Source organism: Diplotaxodon limnothrissa, linkage group LG23, assembly GCF_057381915.1.
Source record: "Diplotaxodon limnothrissa isolate DT_005_m linkage group LG23, D_limnothrissa_male_GT1.1, whole genome shotgun sequence".
NCBI lineage: Eukaryota > Metazoa > Chordata > Actinopteri > Cichliformes > Cichlidae > Diplotaxodon > Diplotaxodon limnothrissa.
The window spans coordinates 48178888-48200067 of record NC_140617.1 but is presented as its reverse complement, the minus strand read 5'-3'; the positions used below and the strand labels follow the sequence as shown (position 1 = coordinate 48200067).

General features: G+C 44.9%; 1 protein-coding gene across 1 annotated transcript in view; it reads right to left on the bottom strand.

Annotated features, from left to right (window-relative positions):
- The window catches only part of sonb (SON DNA and RNA binding protein b), a 29271-nt gene extending 18109 nt beyond the window's left edge, over positions 1–11162 (bottom strand). Inside the window, exons 1-7 of the mRNA XM_085347688.1 lie at positions 11080–11162; positions 10384–10584; positions 9998–10032; positions 7730–7902; positions 6366–6520; positions 3340–3530; positions 334–601 (exon numbers count right to left, since the gene is read on the bottom strand). Coding sequence (XP_085203814.1) covers positions 334–601; positions 3340–3530; positions 6366–6520; positions 7730–7902; positions 9998–10032; positions 10384–10584; positions 11080–11162 — 1106 coding nt within the window. The remainder of the gene's footprint in view (positions 1–333; positions 602–3339; positions 3531–6365; positions 6521–7729; positions 7903–9997; positions 10033–10383; positions 10585–11079) is intronic.
- Between the last annotated feature and the right edge of the window lie 10018 nt (positions 11163–21180).

Genomic DNA, 21180 nt, shown 5'->3' with positions numbered 1-21180 from the left:
TGAAATTAATGCTTTACTTTACCAAACAACAGGATTTTTTCAATGTTTAAATTCTTTGTGCAAGAGCAGTGATAAATTATAAGCAATGGATGAATACTACTGCTAACAATTAAACACAATCTAGCAGTATGCAGACTGGAGGCAGACTCCCGTGTACTAATGAGAGGTGAATGAATAAAGGGAGGGAGGGTCCATGGGGCTATTTGGTGTATGGATGTCATGTATAGAACAGAACCATAAGGCGTGTGTGAGGTGTGATCATGCTTCTCAAATGCAGATAAATTATCTCCAGGTAAGTAAGCCAGCGCAAACACACTCCACCCCCTGACCTACCTTGAGCGTGATCTCTTCCTAAGTGAAGGGCTCGTGGATCTAGATTCTCTCTTGTAGCCTCTACGTGGTGACTTGGATTTTTTCTGCTTCTTTGATGACTTCTCCTCTTTTTTCTTCTGTGGTGACTTTTTTCTTTTCTTTCCAGCAGATTTCACATTTGCAGGAAAGGACGTTTCTGATGCCTTGCACTGAAGCAAGCCAGGCTCAGTGCTCAGGTGATGTTTAGCAGATATGGACTGGCTTGGCACGGACGTGGATGCACTAGAAGCTGAAGTTTTTAGAAAATCACATGACAAAGACCACAGCTTGAAAAAACCCAAATACATCTAAATTAAAAGCCACACCTATTAATAACACAAAGCACTGATTGGACATTACAAAGTATTTATTTTAGTTTTATTCTAGTATTTTAGAATAAAACTGTGTATGTGTCTGTAAGACTAGAGAGGAAATGACATTTTTCAAGTTATCTCTATTATCACCAGATTTATAGTGTGTATGTGTGGCAAGTTGAGGCTGATGGCTCAGCTGCAGGGGAGGAGTGAAGCAGCAGGTTCAAGGTGTGGTATCAGGGGAGGATGGTCTTCGCAGTTGGCGAGCATCATCTAATCATGCCTTCCCTATTTCAGTAGCGCCTGGGGCGAGAGAGGGGGGATATCTGATCAGATCTGCTGGAGGTGGAGGAGCTGGCAGCGGAAATCGCAGAGAAAAGAGAGCAGAGCACTGTAAAGTGCAAAACATAAAATAATAGTTTGCACAAGAATCTGGGTGGAGCCGAAACCCAGGACACCAGCATGTCATAGCCCCAACCCCCGCAGCCGGTGGAGGCACTGGCGAAGATTGGGTCTGAGCTGGTGGCAATACACCGGGAGTAGGTGGCGGTAGGGCTGGGCCATGTCAAACCGTTCACGGTAACACCGGTAAAATGTTGGGCAACGATAAGAAAATGAAATATCGCGATAGAATTTGGGTAAAACGCGCATGCGCAGTGCCTTTGTTTTCATACGCACATGACCGATAAAGCATGGCGGTGACGCAGAACGAGAAGAGCGAAAGCGGATCGTTGAATGAAACGATGACCCAGAACTGGTTTGTAAAAATGCTGCAGCTTCACTGGTGTGGAACTGGTTTAGCTTTCGTGCGGCAGATACACAACAAAGCACTATTTTTGGTAGCGCATGCTAGCGGGCCGTCGTTATTACCGAACCGATTTCATGTACACGGCGCTCAAAAATCTGTTAACAATGTTTCAGTACGACTTTGCTAAGCTACGAAGCCGCACCGCTTGATGGATTGTTGGAGCATTACGACTATCGTAGGCGGAGCCTGGCGGAGTGATACGTACTGTGCTTCAACATAATATTACCATATTGTGTGTGTTTAACCTCTTTTTAAGTTTTGTGGATATGATACATGGTTATGCTGAGGATGTGTCGGCCAGTTTCCACTGGAAACGCCTTTTGGTTAAACTGTCAGCAACGAATTTGCACTGTTACATGTTTATATAACTTTAATGCAGATAAAAAACAGCTGCTTGTTTAAGTGAAAATACATTGATGGGGTTTTTTGCACTAATAAAGTTGTGGAGTTGTAAAGTGTTTTGTCTAGTGTCAATTATATTGTCAGTTATATCGATATTGCAAATTTTCAAATATATATCGTGATAAATAGTTTTGGCCATATTGCCCTGCCCTAAGTGGCAGTGCATCAGAAGCAGAAGCATTGTGTGGACCTCCAAGCTTTCTTGGAGGTGTTCCAGGCGATGGCCGGCAGAGGAGTCGGCTCCCCGGCTGCTCCCGTTGCTCTTAGGGGAAGCCCAAGTGGTAGCGCTGAGTCTTCCCACAAGGCATCCTGGACCAGCTAGGGCTCTCCTCCGAGGACCATCTGCACCACTTTCCAGGAGGGTCGGATAAGGCCGGAGGTCCACGTATGTCAGCCGGCTGCAAGACACCGGGATGGCGAAGTGGGTCTGTTGCCACCAGCCGCCGAGCTTTGAGGCTGCGGTGAGGCTGACTTAGGACCAACTGGCAGCGTGGCAGGAAGGTCCGCAGGAGCAGCTGTGTGCAGCAGTGGCTAACTGACTGTTCCCAGCCGTGCGAACAAGGGTCCAGGTACTGTTTTATACAACACTATTTCCCACACAAATGTGATCAGAGCTAGTTCTTACATTTTCTACTCAAGTCCTTAAAGCCCTTTATACAACATGCCTCATTCAGCCATTCGCACGAGCACTAAGTGCCTTCTATTACACACACTCCAATGAACTCATCAGAGAAAATGTTGGGTTCAGCGTCTTGGCCAAGGATATTTAAGTGTGAAGACGAGAGACTCGAGCACCGACCTTTCAATTAAGTGGAAACTGGCCGACATATCCTGAACATAACCATGTATCATATCCACAAAACTTAAAAAGAGGTTAAACACACACAGTACGGTAATATTATGTTGAAGCACAGTACGTATCACTCCGCCAGGCTCCGCCTACGACAGCCGTAATGCTCCAACAATCCATCAAGCGGTGCGGCTTCGTAGCTTAGCAAAGTCGTACTGAAACATTTGACAGATTTTTGAGCGCCGTGCACATAAAATCGTTTCGGTAATAACGACGGCCCGCTAGCATCCTCTACCAAATAATGTGCTTTGTTGTGTATCTGACGCACGAAAGCCAAGCCAGTTCCACACCACTGAAGCTGCAGCATTTTTACAAACCAGTTCTGGGTCATCGTTTCATTCAACGATCCGCTTTCGCTCTTCTACTAAACGACCCTGCTGTTACAGCCACCCCAAATTTGTGTTAATAGCTTTTGAGTAAGATTTACAGTATTATTCCTGGATACATGGTGTTTATACTGTTTGAACAGTGATTTCCTCAAACTTGAAATTTAAGATTTTAATATTCTGAGATCCTGGATATCTGATTCCCATGAACTATGAGCCACAATCATCACAACACACTCAGGACCTGCTCAGTCATGGAAACCAACGTCCATTTCATACAGGTCTTACCTAGTTTTTCTGTTTCCTCTCCTTCACTGTGGTTAGAGGTCTGCCGTTTTATTACTCTTGATTCAGTCAACTCTTCTGCTTGTAAATTACTTTCAGTGTTGCTGAGGTTGCCCTGAGGTGGCTTGGGCCAGTTTGGAGGCCATTGGTGGGAATGAAAGGATTCATCTTCTACATCTTTCTTCTCTGACGAGCTACAAGTAAAAATAGAAATCACATAATTGCAGGATGAAGTAATATCACAGTGAAACATATTTATCAACAGTGCTGTCATCAAGCACAGAGTGTTTCATACAGTTAGTTGCAAAATCTTCCTCCATTTTTTTCCACTTACAGTGGGGCAAAAAAGTATTTAGTCAGCCACCGATTGTGCAAGTTCCCCCACCTAAAATGATGACAGAGGTCAGTAATTTGCACCAGAGGTACACTTCAACTGTGAGAGAGAGAATGTGAAAGAAAAATCCATGAATTCACATGGTAAGATTTGTAAAGAATTTATCCGTAAATCAGGGTGGAAAATAAGTATTTGGTCACCTCAAACAAGGAAAATCTCTGGCTCTCACAGACCTGTAACGTCTTCTGTAAGAAGCTTTTCTGTCCCCCACTCGTTACCTGTATGAATGGCACCTGTTTGAACTCATCATCTGTATAAAAGACACCTGTCCACAGCCTCAAACAGTCAGACTCCAAACTCCGCCATGGCCAAGACCAAAGAGCTTTCGAAGGACACCAGGAAAAGTATTGTAGAGCTGCACCAGACTGGGAAGAGTGAATCTACAATAGGCAAGCAGCTTGGTGTGAAAAAATCAACTGTGGGAGCAATCATCAGAAAATGGAAGACATACAAGACCACTGATAATCTCCCTCGATCTGGGGCTCCACGCAAGATCTCATCCCGTGGGGTCAAAATGATCATGAGAACGGTGAGCAAAGATCCCAGAACCACACGGGGGGACCTGGTGAATGACCTGCAGAGAGCTGGGACCAAAGTAACAAAGGTCACCATCAGTAACACACTACAACGGCAGGGAATCAAATCCCGCAGTGCCAGACGTGTTCCGCTGCTGAAGCCAGTGCATGTCCAGGCCCGTCTGAAGTTTGCCAGAGAGCACATGGATGATACAGCAGAGGATTGGGAGAATGTCATGTGGTCAGATGAAACCAAAGTAGAACTTTTTGGTATAAACTCAACTCGTCGTGTTTGGAGGAAGAAGAATACTGAGTTGCATCCCAAGAACACCATACCTACTGTGAAGCATGGGGGTGGAAACATCATGCTATGGGGCTGTTTTTCTGCCAAGGGGACAGGACGACTGATCCGTGTTAAGGACAGAATGAATGGGGCCATGTATCGTGAGATTTTGAGCCAAAACCTCCTTCCATCAGTGAGAACTTTGAAGATGAAACGAGGCTGGGTCTTCCAACATGACAATGATCCAAAACACACCGCCCGGGCAACAAAGGAGTGGCTCCGTAAGAAGCATTTGAAAGTCCTGGAGTGGCCTAGCCAGTCTCCAGACCTCAACCCCATAGAAAATCTGTGGCGGGAGTTGAAAGTCCGTGTTGCTCGGCGACAGCCCCAAAACATCACTGCTCTCGAGAAGATCTGCATGGAGGAATGGGCCAAAATACCAGCTACTGTGTGTGCAAACCTGGTAAAGACCTATAGTAAACGTTTGACCTCTGTTATTGCCAACAAAGGTTATGTTACAAAGTATTGAGTTGTATTTTTGTTATTGACCAAATACTTATTTTCCACCCTGATTTACGAATAAATTCTTTACAAATCCTACCATGTGGATTCATGGATTTTTTTTCACATTCTGTCTCTCACAGTTGAAGTGTACCTCTGGTGCAAATTACTGACCTCTGTCATCATTTTAGGTGGGGGAACTTGCACAATCGGTGGCTGACTAAATACTTTTTTGCCCCACTGTACATTTGCAGCCTGTTGTTCCCCCATCCCATTTTTTTAGACATGTTGCTGCCACCAAAGTCAAAATGAGCCAAATAAAAACCGAATAAAAACGGAACTGCTCTCTCTGCTCTCTTCGCTTCCGCTTATCCTTTTCAGGGTCGCGGGGGGCGCTGGAGCCTATCCCAGCAGTCATTGGGCGAGAGGCGGGGTACACCCTGGACAGGTCGCCAGTCTGTCGCAGGGCCAACACACAGGGACAGACAACCATTCACACTCACATTCACTCACATTCACACCTAGTGGCAATTTGGATTATCCAATTAACCTATCCCCACAAGCTGCATGTCTTTGGACGGTGGGAGGAAGCCGGAGTACCCGGAGAGAACCCACGCAAACACGGGGAGAACATGCAAACTCCACACAGAAAGACCCCGGCCTGATGGTGGAATTGAACTCAGGACCTTCTTGCTGTGCGGCAACAGTGCTAACCACCGTGCCACCGTGACTAAAAACGGAACTGTCTTAGTTTAAACATTCAATGTGTTTTCTGTTTTCAAGTGTGAATAAAATGTGTTTATGGGAGTTGCAAATCACCACATTCTGTTTGTGTCTATATTTTACACAGCAGCTTAACTTTTAAATTTAATCTAAAAGCCACAACACGACCTGATTAAAAGCCTAGTAATTTTACTAAGGACTCAATATTTATTATGGAAAAATAAATATTGCCATTATTTTGCAAACATTTATTTTACATTAACTGGGAGATATTGTGTCTGTCTCTTTAACCTTTAAACAGGCAGGTGGAGTCGGTCAACCATTCATCGGAGGACAGCTGAACATAAGAAAGTTGGTAGTAGTTCCTAGATCTTCCAGTTAGCATGTCAAAGTATTGTTGGTTAAGTTCATAAATCCAAATCATGAACGTGGAATGTCAGGTAAAGTCTACAGAGTGGTAGAATAAATACTAAATAAATGCGGTACATTTACTGTTGGCAGCCGTCTTGGCAAATTAGGATCATCAGCCCACAGATTTGAAGGGAAAACAGTTTGTATAACAAAATAAACAGAGGAGGAGCCATCAACATTTCGTTCAAAGTTTGCTTCCCACCTGGAGCGAGTCCTAGACCTCTGACGGTAGTGTCGAGTCCGAGAGTCAGAGTTCTTCACTGGGCAGGAATGTGACTGGGAGTAGGAATGTGAAGGTGAATGGCATCCCTGCCTGTCACGTCTTTCCTCATCTTCTATTCCTTTATTTGAGTTTTCCTGTCAGAGAGCAATAAAAAATAAACCTTATTTTCATTATTCTTTCGTGAGTGTAGCATGGACTGAGTGTAGCACTTTCAACTAACAACTATTTGACCACACAAAGTGCTTTCTTATAACCAGCTTCATTAAACCCCCACACACACTTTCACACCATCACACGGGGCGACTCAGGTTTCACTGTGATGTGCTTATCCTGGCTTTTCCGCCTGAGCCAAAGCTGCCCCAGTTACATCAATATGTAATTTATTTGACCCATCTCCCCTCCGAAGTTATTTTCCCATGCACTCTCAGAACGTCTTCAGTGTGACTGTTACACACTTCCACCCTCAGAGTTGCAGTCTCAGTCCATTCACTTGTGCATTTGCAGAGGAAGCTGGATGTGTATAAAATGGAGAGTCTTCAACTTGATTTTGTGGAAGTGGGCGAAGTTGAAGGAAGGAAAATCTGACAAAAAGGGCGGCTTTTAAGCAACAATTGTGTTTTTATAAGCGAAACCCTTTTGACCTCATCGAGAGGTAGAGGCCGTTCTTCCACAGATGCCTCGAGACAGCACACCAGAACCCTGCAGCCACAGTCTCACTCTGGAGGACAAATTCATGGTTGTGCTTCTCATCTCTCCCCATTAGCAGAAATATTCTTAATTATCTCACAATCAAACAGTTGGTTCAAAGTCAGTGGCTGAATCGACCAAATGGCCCAAACTTGAATTTGAAAATTGAAGAATTTTTCATTAAGCCTTATGTATTGGATCTAATGGTAACAGGCAGAAATATATTACTGTATTATTACTATTACCAAGCACAAAAATATCATCACACAGACTTATAATCAACACACTTAAGATTTACAATGAAAAAGATAAAAGCTCGCATGCAGGGGCTAAATCGGGCCCAATGTCCCGCCTCAGACGCTGGCCCAACAAATGCAGGACACTCGCTCCTCCTAAGATAATTAGTCCAACTAAACAGTCCGACGGTGACGACTTTGCAAGAACAGACTAACAAGCTACAGTCGCAGTCAGAAGGACAGCAGTACATAAATTTAACGTGTATTCTACTTGACATAGTTACTTGTGAACACTACAGACAAATCAAACATGAGAAAGGAATTCTCTCCTACTCTTAGTAAAAGCAAAGGGATAAATCTGTATTAGAAACTAAAGCTGATTTATGTATTGGGACCACAATGAAAGTACTTTGTTTTCACCTGTTTTGGGATTATATCAGGCAGCTCCTCCTGTCGTTTTAGTTTAGTATGCTTTAACACAAAAGCAGAGTCAGTATCTGATGAATTCTCATCGTCTTTCCTCCTTTTCTTCTTCTTCCTCTTTCCAATTAAGTGCTTCTTGCGGCATCTGGACTTACTCTCACGATCCCCACCTGGAAAACAGTTTACCAGCTCTGCATATTTTTGCAGCAAAAAATATTGTATGTGACATATACAGGACAACATATGGCAACGTAGACAGAATTTACAAGGAAATGGGAAAGGAGAACCGTGGAGCTCACAGAGTCTGACTGCACTTGGATGATGTGACAGCAGATGCTGTTTATGTGGGTCTGCTGTGGTGAAACGACAACATGCCGAAGATGGACAACAAAGCACGCGTCTTAGATTATAGCCACTTACCAGCAATATTCGTTGTTAGTTTTTATAAATGATCTACCAGTACGTTGATATAAACTATGGATATAAACTTTAATGAAGGATGGCCCCCTGTGGACTCGGCTAAAAGACATATGTCTACATCATTAAAGCAGTATTGAAGAAGTTTTTAGAGAATTCCACACTGATAATTGTCACATTACTCAAATAGAAACTACTAATACACTATTGAACCTGGCCCTTGTTTTGCTCTTCAACTTCTCTGAGTTTGGTTATGCAGCATGTCTGTAGGTTCTCAGTCATTCCAGACATCGTAATCTAAGGAGCTTGGAATGAGAAGCAACTGGACTTCTTTCAGTTTCTTGAAAACGTGTGTAGACCTCAGACCTCTGCATTGGAGAAACCAAACAGCCACTCCATAAGCGCACGGCACAACATAGAAGAGCCACCTGGACAGGACAAGACTCAGCTGTACGTCTGCATCTAAAGGTCAAAGGTCGCTCTTTCGAGGACACCAGAGAAGACCGATGGTTTAAAAGAGAGTTGACAGAAGCCATCTATGTCCACTGTGAACGACCATCCTTGAACAGAGCGGATGGCTTACTACACCAACCATCTGCCACCTACAATCCAGTTTTGAAATCCCTTCCCTGGCGTCTTAATTAGGGGTGGGTATCGTTTAGGCTTTATCTGTGCCAAATCTGTACTTTTGAAACGTTGCCGGTGCTTAAAGAATGGAGAACACAAACCTCTCATGTTTTTATTTTTAGCAGTCTCTTTTTTTCTGCAAAATGATAACCACCGTCTAGCCCCACGCACGGGGCGATCCGCGCTAACTCACTAATGGAAATTTACCACACCCGCAGTAGATGTGCTCGGTGTGAGGTCTCGCAGCAAGCTATCAAATACGGCGCATTTCTCGGCTTTTAAAACAACGCTATGCGTCGCCAGGTGCTTCATCAGATTCGAGGTGTTGCCTCCTTTGACAGTATCACAGTATCAGCTTAAAGCACTTGTTGCTGCTGAGTTTGCATCTTTTGCTGTGAAGTACAGCCAGACTTTGACCGCTTCGCCTTGGGCGTTTTTAATCTGTAGCTCTGCTCTAACAGAACGTACGTACCTGGGCCCGCCTACTATCCTTGGAAAGGTAAAATGATTGGTTGGAATCCAGAGTGTATGACAGCTCAGAAAAAAATGGCACCGGATATCGGTACCCATCCCTAGTCCTAATGCCCACTCACATTTTGCGTCAGTTCATCTACACAGACACATGATAGGGTGAGTCAACTGGCCCACACACTTTTAAACAGCTTGGCTCATGTGATGAGGCACATGATCAATAATAGGTTGAGGAGACTTTTCCTCACCCTATCATGTGACCTATCAGGTCACCTGACGCAAAATGCGAGTGCGTGTTGAGGTACCTGGGAAGGGATATCAAGACTGCTTTGTAGGTGGGTGTCTTAAGCCACCCCCTCTGCTCAATGATGGTCATTCACAGTGGACATACATGGTCTCTGAGAACCTACACAGACATGCTGCCTTCCAGAGCAGACAAAACCTTGAAAAGGGTGCAGTTAGAATACAGTACAAAGGACCAGAGTCTTCATGTAGCTAAAGAAGGACATCAAAGACGGGGACAATGTCAAACCAATCAGCTTCTGGGAACATGAGACTGAAAAGGGCCTGGGCCAGCTGGTCAGCAGTGACTTAACTTTTAAATACGAACAAGGGGATTGTCTACTGAAAATATTTTTTAAAAACATATATAAAGATTAGCCACAGAATAGGGCAGCTGTGAATATACCAAGTCTATCTGCGGTAAACACTCGATGCTCAAAAAGTTGACAATATAATAAAGAGCCGTACCTTGCTCTGTTTTTCTTTCCGTTGGTGTTCCTCTTCTATGAAGCAAAGATAAAGCCTGAATTAGGCACATTTAAACAGTCATAATTAACAGTAAAATGGCAGGAAGCTATTGGCTGTTTTTGTACAGTAGTGTTGCCCCCCTGAACGATCTAGGTTGCGGGCTACACGTTATCCCACCGTGTATGTAGTAAACCTTTTTACTCCCTTCATTCACTGACTTTTGAAACTGGACATAATGCACAGGTAAAGTTACAGGTTCCTTTGTGAGCCCAGCCCCTTCCTCTCAGACTATCACATGCTTTCTTTGGAGTTATATTTGCTGGCTGAGCACGTGAGCACACAGGTTTTCTGACTGTGGATGTTGCAGCATGTGCTTTCAGGATCACCTTGACTTGTGTTTATTTTTTCGCTTCAGGTCTGCCCCAGACTCTGAACTACTCTCCTTCTCTCGGTTCCTCTTCTTCCTCTTGCTTTTGTGTTTTTTGTGCTTCTTGTGCGAACTGCTGCTTCTCACGTCTTTGTGTCTCTTTGTAGAGGCATTTTCTGCTCCATCCATGTTACTGCAGTCACCCACTCTTTTAGCATCACTGATGGACAGAGGCAGAGAAAATACGTGTTACTGTTTGACCAGAAAGAGTCAGCCAACGTTTATTAAATGTCTAATATTCTGAAGCCTCTCCCTGCACCGCTTATTGGATAGTAAGATCCAGATGAGGTGTTTAACAGTCATGCCTGTTGAAGATTTAAGAGGTTTCAGGTTTCTTCTATCATTGCTTCGAATTCTTTTCATAGTCTTATCATTAAAACCGGCAGTGACTTAAATAGAAAAATGTCCGCTTCAAACCTAATGAACTGTTTTTAAACTTTACGGACTCTCTCGGCTTTCTTTTCGACCTCCCGCGTCCACGAATGGCCTCGCTCCTAGCGGTACAGTTTAACTGAAAACAAACCTAAGCAACGTTAGCTTTCATCCTTTATTTGGCAACTGGTGCAGCAACCGGTAGCTGCAGCAGCGACTAACATGTCTGTTCAGTGAAATTTCAAATAACGTCTCAATAGAAGAATACAAACAAACAACATACGCTTTGTCCTCATTCTGGTCTTCAATTTCTCTGATTTTATTTAATATGAAATCTTGAAAAATTTGCTCTATGTTGGCCGCCATGTTTTAATGTGCATCGCTTTGCCGTTCCGGGTGGAAAGTGAATATCTGTGGCAATGTTCCGGATGAAAATCTGTTCCTCCTCAGCAGACTACACGCAATCCTATACAGTTCCTCTGTATAGGGTATTGTTTTTTTCAATAATCATTGTCATAATGATGATGATTATTATTATTAATTACTATTGTCTCTGCTCAGTTTATTATTATTATTATTATTATTAGTATTATTATCATCATCATTATTATTATTAGGGCCCGAGCACTGAGGCCCTACTGTATCTTTCATCTTCTTCTTCTTCAGGCGAAACAAGTGCCTTTTTGAGGGCTTTAACATGCTCAAAAACTCATGAAATGTTGCACACGTGTCAGGTCTGGTGACAAATTTCGTATTTTAATGGTTTTACATATGAGCATTGGAAAATGGCTCTGGAGCGCCACCTATGTGTTGTTAAATGCAGTCCTACGAACACATCGTTTGAGCTACATGAATGAAATTTGACCCACATGTGTATCATGCTGACATGAACAAAAAAGTCAGTGGGACCATTGACACAAACCCAACAGGAAGTCCATCATTTTGGACTGAATGTGACATTTTGGCTCAGTTTTTGCTATTTCCAGGCCTTGTACTTTTGCAAACTCCTCATCGGGATTTGATCTTATCAGCTTCATATTTGGTCAGTGCCAGCTGCACACCTGGGCCATGTTAAATTGTGGAGCTGTTGAGTTTTTGGGATAGAGTGTGGCCGTGGCGCCACAACGAATTTCAATGATTCACCATGAAAATCTTATTTGCTCTCATTCCATCCTACATGGTCCTATCTGGACCGAAGTGCACACAAATGATAAAGCTCCAGCCCTGAACATATTTCAACTGCCATATTTGACATCAGTGACAGCGCCACCTAGTGGGAACAGGAAATGTCACGTTTTACACTTTTTTTTCTTAATTTGAACAATTGAACAACAAATATACATAATAATGTAGTTATAGAAAGGGTATGAAAAATTTCACAGCTTGCAGTATCTTTTACAAGTCATGTATACAAATACTAGTACGTAAACAAAAAAGTATACTTTAGGAGAAAACAAAGAAACAAAATAACCGATTAAAAAAGAAAGAGGTGCTCAAGGTATAAATAAAAAACATAAATCAAGGGAAACTGTACATTCGACACAGCTCTTGTGCTCTTCTTTAGATTCTCTAGATAATTGGAAAACAATGCTTTAAAAGCAAATATGTTTGGACGCTGTTGAGAAAATTTTGTACAATGTATGTGAAATTTGGCAAAAATAATCAGAGGATTGATTTTTTTTTTTTTCCTAGATTTATTTTATCGGTATGTGAGAGGCCAAACAGAATATTTTGAAACTTCAGTTTACACGAGGGATCAATTTTGGTGTTTATAAAATTATTTAGATCAATCCAAAATATATGTGTATACGTGCATTCCCAATATACCTGACATATTGTTTCCTCTGCATTGCTGCAAAAAGTACAAAGAGTATGAATATTTTTCTTAAATTTAACCAGATATGTCTTTACCGGATAACATCTATGGATCAACTTAAGAGTAACTTCTCTGACCTTATTAGTAATAATAAATTTCCTTGATCGAATCCAAGTGTTTTTCCAGTCTATATCATATTATTCCAATAGAATACAGCTGCAGGTTTGGAAACAATATCTCTTTGTATAATTTCTCTAATATTTGTGGCTCTATCAATCAGTAAAGGACAGATGTTACCGATGTATATGCTAGCGGGATTTAGTTCTGGAATAATACAATTTCTACCTTTAGGAGCAGACACCAACAACCTTCTCACTCCATCTGCTATTGCATCAAAAACTACAGCATATTCTCTTGGAGTGACAGGAAAATCATAAACAGACAAAAATTCCTTATAAGAAAATAATTGACCATTATCATTCAGTAATTGACTCACAAGCAAAATTTTTCTATCAACCCATTTCTGAATATATAATGATTAAATTTAATATCCTGATTGTTCCAAATGAGATATTTATGGGGAGAAAAGTTGTGAGAGTATATCATTAACCAAGATGAGAAGAGTTGACTATGAAAGTTGGAGAGTTTAATCAATAATTTAGAGATATTGTAATTGCATCTTAGCAGAAAATGCATTCCTCCAAGTGAGTTAAAGATATGATTGGTAAAAAAAAATCCAAAATTGAACTGGGATTTTTTAAAAAGAGTTTGATCCATTTGATTTTAAAAGATGCATTTAGGGAAGTGAAATCTAAAGAATTTAGGCACCAGAACACAACTTGTTTATCATTACATTTTTTTTAATATAATGTATTCTCTTTTTCCAAATGAAATAAAATTATATTTTATCAATTTTTGTGCATAATTCTTTTGAAACATCAAGTGCCATAGCTGCATAAATAAGTCTGGAGAGGCTTCAACTTTGGCTACCAAGGATCGTACGGTTACGTTGTAACCTTGGTTCTCTTAGTGAGAGACTATCTCTCCACACCGTTACATATTCCATATGTACGGGGTACGACCCCCCTTGGTCGTGGCGTGTGGATATTTTTTTAAGACACTCCGGCACGCCCGGCTACGCCCCACAGCATACGTATAAAACAGCTGTGCAGACGTGACACCGGTGATCGTTTGATCGGAACGCGTCTCCGAGTGGCCTCACGGTGGAGAGATAGTCTCTCACTAAGAGAACCAAAGTTACAACGTAACCGTACGTTCTCTAGCATATCGAGACTATCTCTCCACACCGTTACATATTCCATATGTACGGGGTAACTCTGTAAGACACCCCGCGAGGAGACAGTGCAACCGAACCGCCGAGAGTGAAGACCAAAGAGCCATATACAAGACACAGATGCACACACCACCCCGGTCAGGGCCAAGCCAGACGCGAAGGCCGAGCCAGGGGGTGGAGTCAGCAGTCTGCAGATGCCAGACTGGCCTGAACCGGTCCTGCAGGATGCAGGATGCAAGTGATCGGCTGCTCAAGGGCAGCCCGGGAACCGCGAGGTATATAGCTAGCGAACGCAGCACACCAAGCCGCCAACTAACAGCCCGCTGGTCGCAGAGGGCTACGACATGCGGGCAATGCCAGACAGAGAGCCAGCACTACAGCTGGAGAACGCTCACTCGCCACAGCGAGGTCCGACTGGCATGTACGCCGGCAAAGCGGGCAACCACAGGTGAAGCTTGGAATGTGACCCGCCCATTCTCAAAGCTGAAGCCGCCCCGAGCTGTTGACAGGCAGGGAGGGGGGCTGGCAGCCTAGCCTGCGTAAGCGGAGGGCTGAGCAAGGCAACGACCCAACGGTCCACCCGTCACCGTCACCACGTACATGTCCGCAGACAGTGGAGCCTCAAGAGTGAACTCGCAAAGAGACACTCGAGGTCAGACACAAAGTCCCAGCTACTGGGCGTCCCCGTGCTGGCCATGTAAGTCCGTGACACACAGGCAAAACACCAACCGGGAGGCAGCAGCGCAGGCTGGGGACCTCTCACACACTGGCCAAAACGTCAGACACAGCAAGGACTAACAAGCTCAACCCGCGGCACGCGTTCGGAGCGACAAAAGGCCAGAAGCACGGGCAGTTGGCTAGGACGAGCCCGCGCATACGCTCCCCAAGGATCCCCAGCTGGAGCCTTCGGAGCCCAGGGCCCGAACCTGGAATCCCAGGAGCAGGAAGAGGAGAGGAAGCGTAGCTCATCGAGCCGCTGAGAGGAGACCCCATTGGGTGCCTGCAGGAAGCGGGCAATGCCACACAGGGAGCCAGCGCCGCAGGCTGGGGAACACTCACCCACTGGCTGAGGCATCAGACACAGCGAGGACCAACTGGCTTCCGGGCAAGTCGGCGAATGCGGGCAACATGCCAGAGAACACAGCCGGCAGCTGCAGTGCAGCCACTGGAGAGGAGGGCCATGCCAGGGACCCGACCTGCAGGTCGCCCCAGGGCCAAATGGCTGCCGAGCGCTGTCCATAGACAGGGGAGCCACAAGAGTGAACTCGAGGATGAGACACTCGAATACAGCCAGCACCGCAGGCTGGAACACAACACACTCGCTGGCCGGCTTATCAGACACAGCGAGGCTAGGCTAACGTGTAACAGGTGAACCGCCTGCAGAGAGCCTGGCGCTGCAGGCTGTAGAACACCCACTCGCTGGCTGAGCATCAGACACAGCGAGGTCCAGCTGGCGCGTAAACTGGCGAAGCGCGGGCAATACGCCAGGGAAACACAGCCTGCCATTGCAGCAGCAGCAGCGGTCGCGGCGTAACCCGCGGTCAGAGCCGAGAAGCCGTCCCAATCGAGGAACGACAGGAGCCCTGCTGGCCGCGTGAACCGCGCACTGCGGGCAACACACCAGACAGGACAGGCTACACTAGGCTGGAGAAGGCACTCGCCGCAGTGATGTGCGACTGGCGTGAAAGCCGGCGAACGCGGTCAAAACGCCAGGGCAACACAGCCTACCAAGCCACTCGTGCCCAGCAGCTGGCTATCGCTATGACAGAAGCCCGCAATATGCGGATGACGCCCCAGAAGGGAAGGCTGAGCCGCCAGCTGGAGAAGTCAAGTCACAACAGATCCCCGCCTGGCACTAGGCAGTGATACACAGCCAGGGAGAGAGAGAGCCTGTCGCAGCAGCTCGGCCACTCAGAGGATACCGCTTGTATCCGCGATCTCGTTCTTTCGGTCACTACCCACAGCTCGTGGCCATAGGTGAGGGTAGGGACGTAGATCGACCGGTAAATTGAGAGCTTCGCTTTTACACTCAGCTCCCTCTTCACCACGACGGACCGGTGCAGCGTCCGCATTACTGCAGCTGCAGCCCCAATCCGTCTGTCGATCTCCGGCTCCCTTCTCCCATCACTTGCGAACAAGACCCCGAGATACTTGAACTCCTCCACTTGGGGCAGGAACTCATCCCCGACCCGGAGTGGGCACTCCACCCTTTTCCAGCTGAGAACCATGGCCTCAGATTTGGAGGTGCTGATCCTCATTCCCGCTGCTTCACACTCGGCTGTGAACCGTTCCAGTGCGAGCTGGAGGCCCTCACCCGATGAAGCCAACAGAACCACATCATCTGCAAAAATCAGAGATGAGATTCTGAGGCCACCAAAGCAAAAGCCCTCCGCCACTTGGCTGCACCTAGAAATCCTGTCCATAAAAATTATGAACAGAACCGGAGACAAAGGGCAGCCCTGGCGGAGCCCATCACCCACCGGGAACGAGTCCGACTTATTGCCGGCAATGCGAACCAAGCTCTTGCAACGGTTGTATAGGGATCGAATGGCCCGTAGCAATGGGCCAGACACCCCATACTCCCGCAACAACTCCCACAGGACACCCGAGGGACACGGTCGAATGCCTTCTCCAAGTCCACAAAACACATGTAGACTGGTTGGGCAAACTCCCATGCACCCTCAAGTATCCTCGAGAGGATAAAGAGCTGGTCCAGTGTTCCGCGGCCAGGACGAAAACCGCATTGTTCCTCCTGTATCCGAGGTTCGACTAGCGGACGAACTCTCCTTTCCAGCACCCTGGCATAGACTTTCCCAGGGAGGCTGAGGAGTGTGATCCCCCTGTAGTTGGAACACACCCTCCGGTCCTCCTTCTTAAAGATGGGGACCACCACCCCGGTCTGCCAGTCCACAGGTACTGCCCCTGATCTCCACGCAACATTGCAGAGGCGTGTCAACCAGGACAGCCCTACAACATCCAGAGCCTTCAGGAAATCGGGGCAGACCTCATCAACACCAGGGGCTCTGCCACCAAGGAGCTGTTTAACTGCCTCAGTGACCTCGCCCCCGGAAATTGGCGGGTCATTCCCCTCATCCCCAGACTCTCCTTCCTCCTCGGAAGACGTGTCAATGGGATTAAGGAGGTCCTCGAAGTATTCCTTCCACCGCCTGACAATTTTCTCAGTCGACGTCAGCAGCGCTCCGCCAGCACTATACACAGTGCAGGTAGAGCACCGCTTTCCCCTCCTGAGGCGCCTGACGGTTTGCCAGAATCTCTTCGAGGCAGTCCGAAAGTCTTTTTCCATGGCCTCTCCGAACTCCTCCCACACCCGAGTTTTTGCTTCAGCCACTGCCTGAGCCGCATTCTGCTTGGCCTGTCGATACCTGTCGGCTGCCTCCGGAGTCCCACAGGCTAACCAAGCCCGATAGGACTCCTTCTTCAGCCTGGTGGCTCCCTTCACCTCTGGTGTCCACCATTTGGTTCGGGGATTACCACCACAGCAGGCACCAACCACCAGTATTATTATCATTATTATTATTATTATTAGGGCCCGAGCACTGAGGCCCTACTGTATCTTTCATCTTCTTCTTCAGGCGAAACAAGGGCCTTTTTGAGGGCTTTAACATGCTCAAAAACTCATGAAATGTTGCACACGTGTCAGGTCTGGTGACAAATTTCGTATTTTAATGGTTTTACATATGAGCATTGGAAAATGGCTCTGGAGCGCCACCTATGTGTTGTTAAATGCAGTCCTACGAACACATCGTTTGAGCTACATGAATGAAATTTGACCCACATGTGTATCATGCTGACATGAACAAAAAAGTCTGTGGGACCATTGACACAAACCCAACAGGAAGTCCATCATTTTGGACTGAATGTGACATTTTGGCTCAGTTTTTGCTATTTCCAGGCCTTGTACTTTTGCAAACTCCTCATCGGGATTTGATCTTATCAGCTTCATATTTGGTCAGTGCCAGCTGCACACCTGGGCCATGTTAAATTGTGGAGCTGTTGAGTTTTTGGGATAGGGTGCGGCCGTGGCGCCACAACCGATCCAAAATATCAATTACCAGTCTTATGTTGTTAGTTATGTGTCTGCCATTCATAAAACCAGACTGTGTTTCATCAATGATATCATTAAGTGCACATTTTAATTTTTTAGCCAAACACATAGCAATTATTTTATATTCATTATTCAGTAGTGAAATATGTCCAATTTTCTATCAAAAGGACATCTTTTTGAGGGTTAGGAATCCAAGTAATTAGTCCCTGAGTCAAGGAAGGAGGGAGCTTTTCATTATCAATGCTTTCAATATATACTTTATGTAAAAAGCGTGATAAGTTCTTTGAAAATAATTTGTAAAATTCAGAAGTCAACCCGTCACTCCCTGGACTCTTATTAGGTTTAATTTTATTAATAGCACCTTCAATATCTAGTGTTGTGATGGGGGCATCACACACAGTTTTATTATTGTCACTAATTGTTTTAATATTACCTAAGAAATTATAGAATTTTTCCATGGCTTCTGTAGAAAAATTTGATTTATAAAAAGTTTTATAAAAAAAGTTCACAAGTCTTGGAAATCACTTGAGGTCGTGTGTGATGACCCCATCTGAACAAAGTTTAGTCATGCTGCCAAGTGTATTGTCATGCTTTTCTAATTTTAAAAAATAGCTCGAGTTTTGTTCTCCCTCTTCAAGCCATTTATTTCTTGACCGCACAAAGGTGCCTTTGCCTTGTAAATATATATATTATCTCATTTTAATTGTAAAATTTGAAGTCTGTTCCGGTTATCTTCAGATAAATGATCAGGTGATCTAGACAAAGCGATAATTTCAGAAATTATTTCAGACTCTTCTTTTTTTCTATTTTTAACTATTTCAGCTCCTCTTTTCATTAAAAGGGACCTCAATTTAAATTTCATGAACTCCCAATTTTTACAAAAAACTTTTTCAAAACATGCCTTATTCCAATACTCATCTATTTTTGTTTTAATTTCCTTTACCAAAGAATCATTCAGTAGAAGACAATTATTTAATTTCCAATATGAATTCTACGGTGGCCCTGAGAGGCCAAACAGACTGCAACTTCAGAAAACACCAGCAATAAGAAAAATGCTGCAAAAGCACACAAAACACAACGGAAATAGGAAAAAACACAATGGAAGTGTTTCTGGGGAGACAATAACCTGACGGACCAGTTGCAGGAAGCAAAATAAACTCTGGACCCCACGTGACTACCAGTTGTCAGGTGACTAGTGATGGTAAATTCAATTCTTTTTACTAAATCGAGTTTGAATGAGTCACTCGCCAAAGTGAATCGGATTTTTTGAGTAATTTAAGTCAGTTGACCAGAGAGTGCAAAAAATTTACATTTTTCACTCAAACTTAATTTTATTTCTCTTTTCATGTAAATTCTGCTAAGATGAGTGATTGGAAAAGAAAAAACAATTATTTTTATAGAGCAAAAAAGAGCAAAAAAAATTTCTAAAGGGAACATTTATTTTTATTTTTATTTTATTAGTATTTTCCTCAAATGTGTCAAATATATATTTTCTCATCTAAATGTCCTCTGAGCTGTGAGCCAGGGGGCGGTAATGCTCCTTAACATTGGTTGCCAACCAAGCTGTGAGCCAGGAGGGAGGGGGTGAGTACTCAAATGTGCTGTTAGCATGTTAGCAGAGTGATGCTACTGTGAACTGAGGAGTTATTGTCTTGATGTGAGCTTCTACTCAGGGTTTTTTCCTCCAGTGCAGAGCAGAAATGTTTTTGTTAACAAACTGACTGTTGCTTTCCCCCCCCCACAATTTTAATTATAAGTTAGATATATTTCTACTAATGAGATTAGTTTGCTGTTCTGTTTGGCTCTCAGCGAAGGCGGCCGCACTTTTCTCCTCCTTCCCCTTACCTTATCTTCCCTGCTTAGCCTCTTGTGTCCTTGTCTTGTCTCGTGTGTAGTTCACTTCCCTGGAACACTCTCTCACAGTCTGTGTCTAAAAACCTAAAAGAGAATTATGGATTTGATCAACTGGTCTCTGAATGCTTTTGACACCCTTTTCTCAATGAGAAGTCTGGGCTCGAGAAGTCTGGGCTCGGGAGAGCCCGAGTGCCCTGGAGGGACTTTCCCTGCCGGATACACGATGGACAGGTGGCAGACATGGAGGGTCGTGTGCTTGCGGTCTGTCGATCGAGGACGCTGAAGATATCGACCTATTCGGAACCATGATAACAGGGTTCTTGCTGATCGGAGCTGGCTTGGCCCTGGCTTATCGGAGAATTAAGAAAGCGGAACCGGCTGTTCAAACCCCCACAAGGCTGCCCGCTGGGATTGGAACGATGGGACGAGGTGCGGCTTCTCAGAAAGGGCTCACTGAATGCAGCAGGTTAAGAGCTTGGAGGCGCTAACGGCTGCAGTGAAGGCTCAGAATAACACCTCTGAGCGTATATTGGATTACATCAGGGAAGAGTCCACTCGGAACAACACCTCTGGGCGGAAGCTGGATTACATCGCGGATCAGTTGGCTGCGGTCGTGAGGTCTCAGAATCTGCTATGTGAGCAAAAGTGTGAAAAGACCACGGAATTGAAGGTAAATAACATCATGGAGAAACTCGCAGCTATCCAACGGGAGATTGAGAGACCAGTGTCGGAGTGTTAAAAACAGCTTGAAATTCTCACGAGTTGTTTGTAAAAGAAAAACCACCATCATAATGCGGATACCCCTTCGGTGCCAGCTGTGGGCTCAAGCTGAACAAAAACTCCCTGATAACGACTGTGTTGAGTCTGTTCCTTCCCATTCCATGCAAGGCCACCTGGGTTGGCTGGTAAACTGTTTACTTAGCCTGGCAGGGCGAAGGACACTGTCTCAGCTGAACTATGGACACGCACACACATATACACTTACACTGATGAGCACACACTCATCCCCCTCCCTTTCCAAACGCCTTCGATGCTTGTTTCCTGCGGGGGAACATGGCGGGTCTGTGTGCCGCGCTGGAATGGTAGCGCTGTGCAGGGCGGCTGCTGTGTTCGCTTCGGATTACTCCTCACCCCCCACCCGACCCTGTGGCTTGTCATGTCTTTCACAATGTTGTGCTGTGGACATTTATGCGCTTTTTGTGCAGGGGAGTTTTTTTTGTTTCCTGTACTCATGCTGTCCCACCATGGAAGCACAGCATGAGTAGAGGTCTCTTTTTTCCTCTTGTACTTTCCCCATTGTAGTGTACATTTCAGTGTTTTTCTGTAACGCTACCGATCTCCGACTTGTATCCCC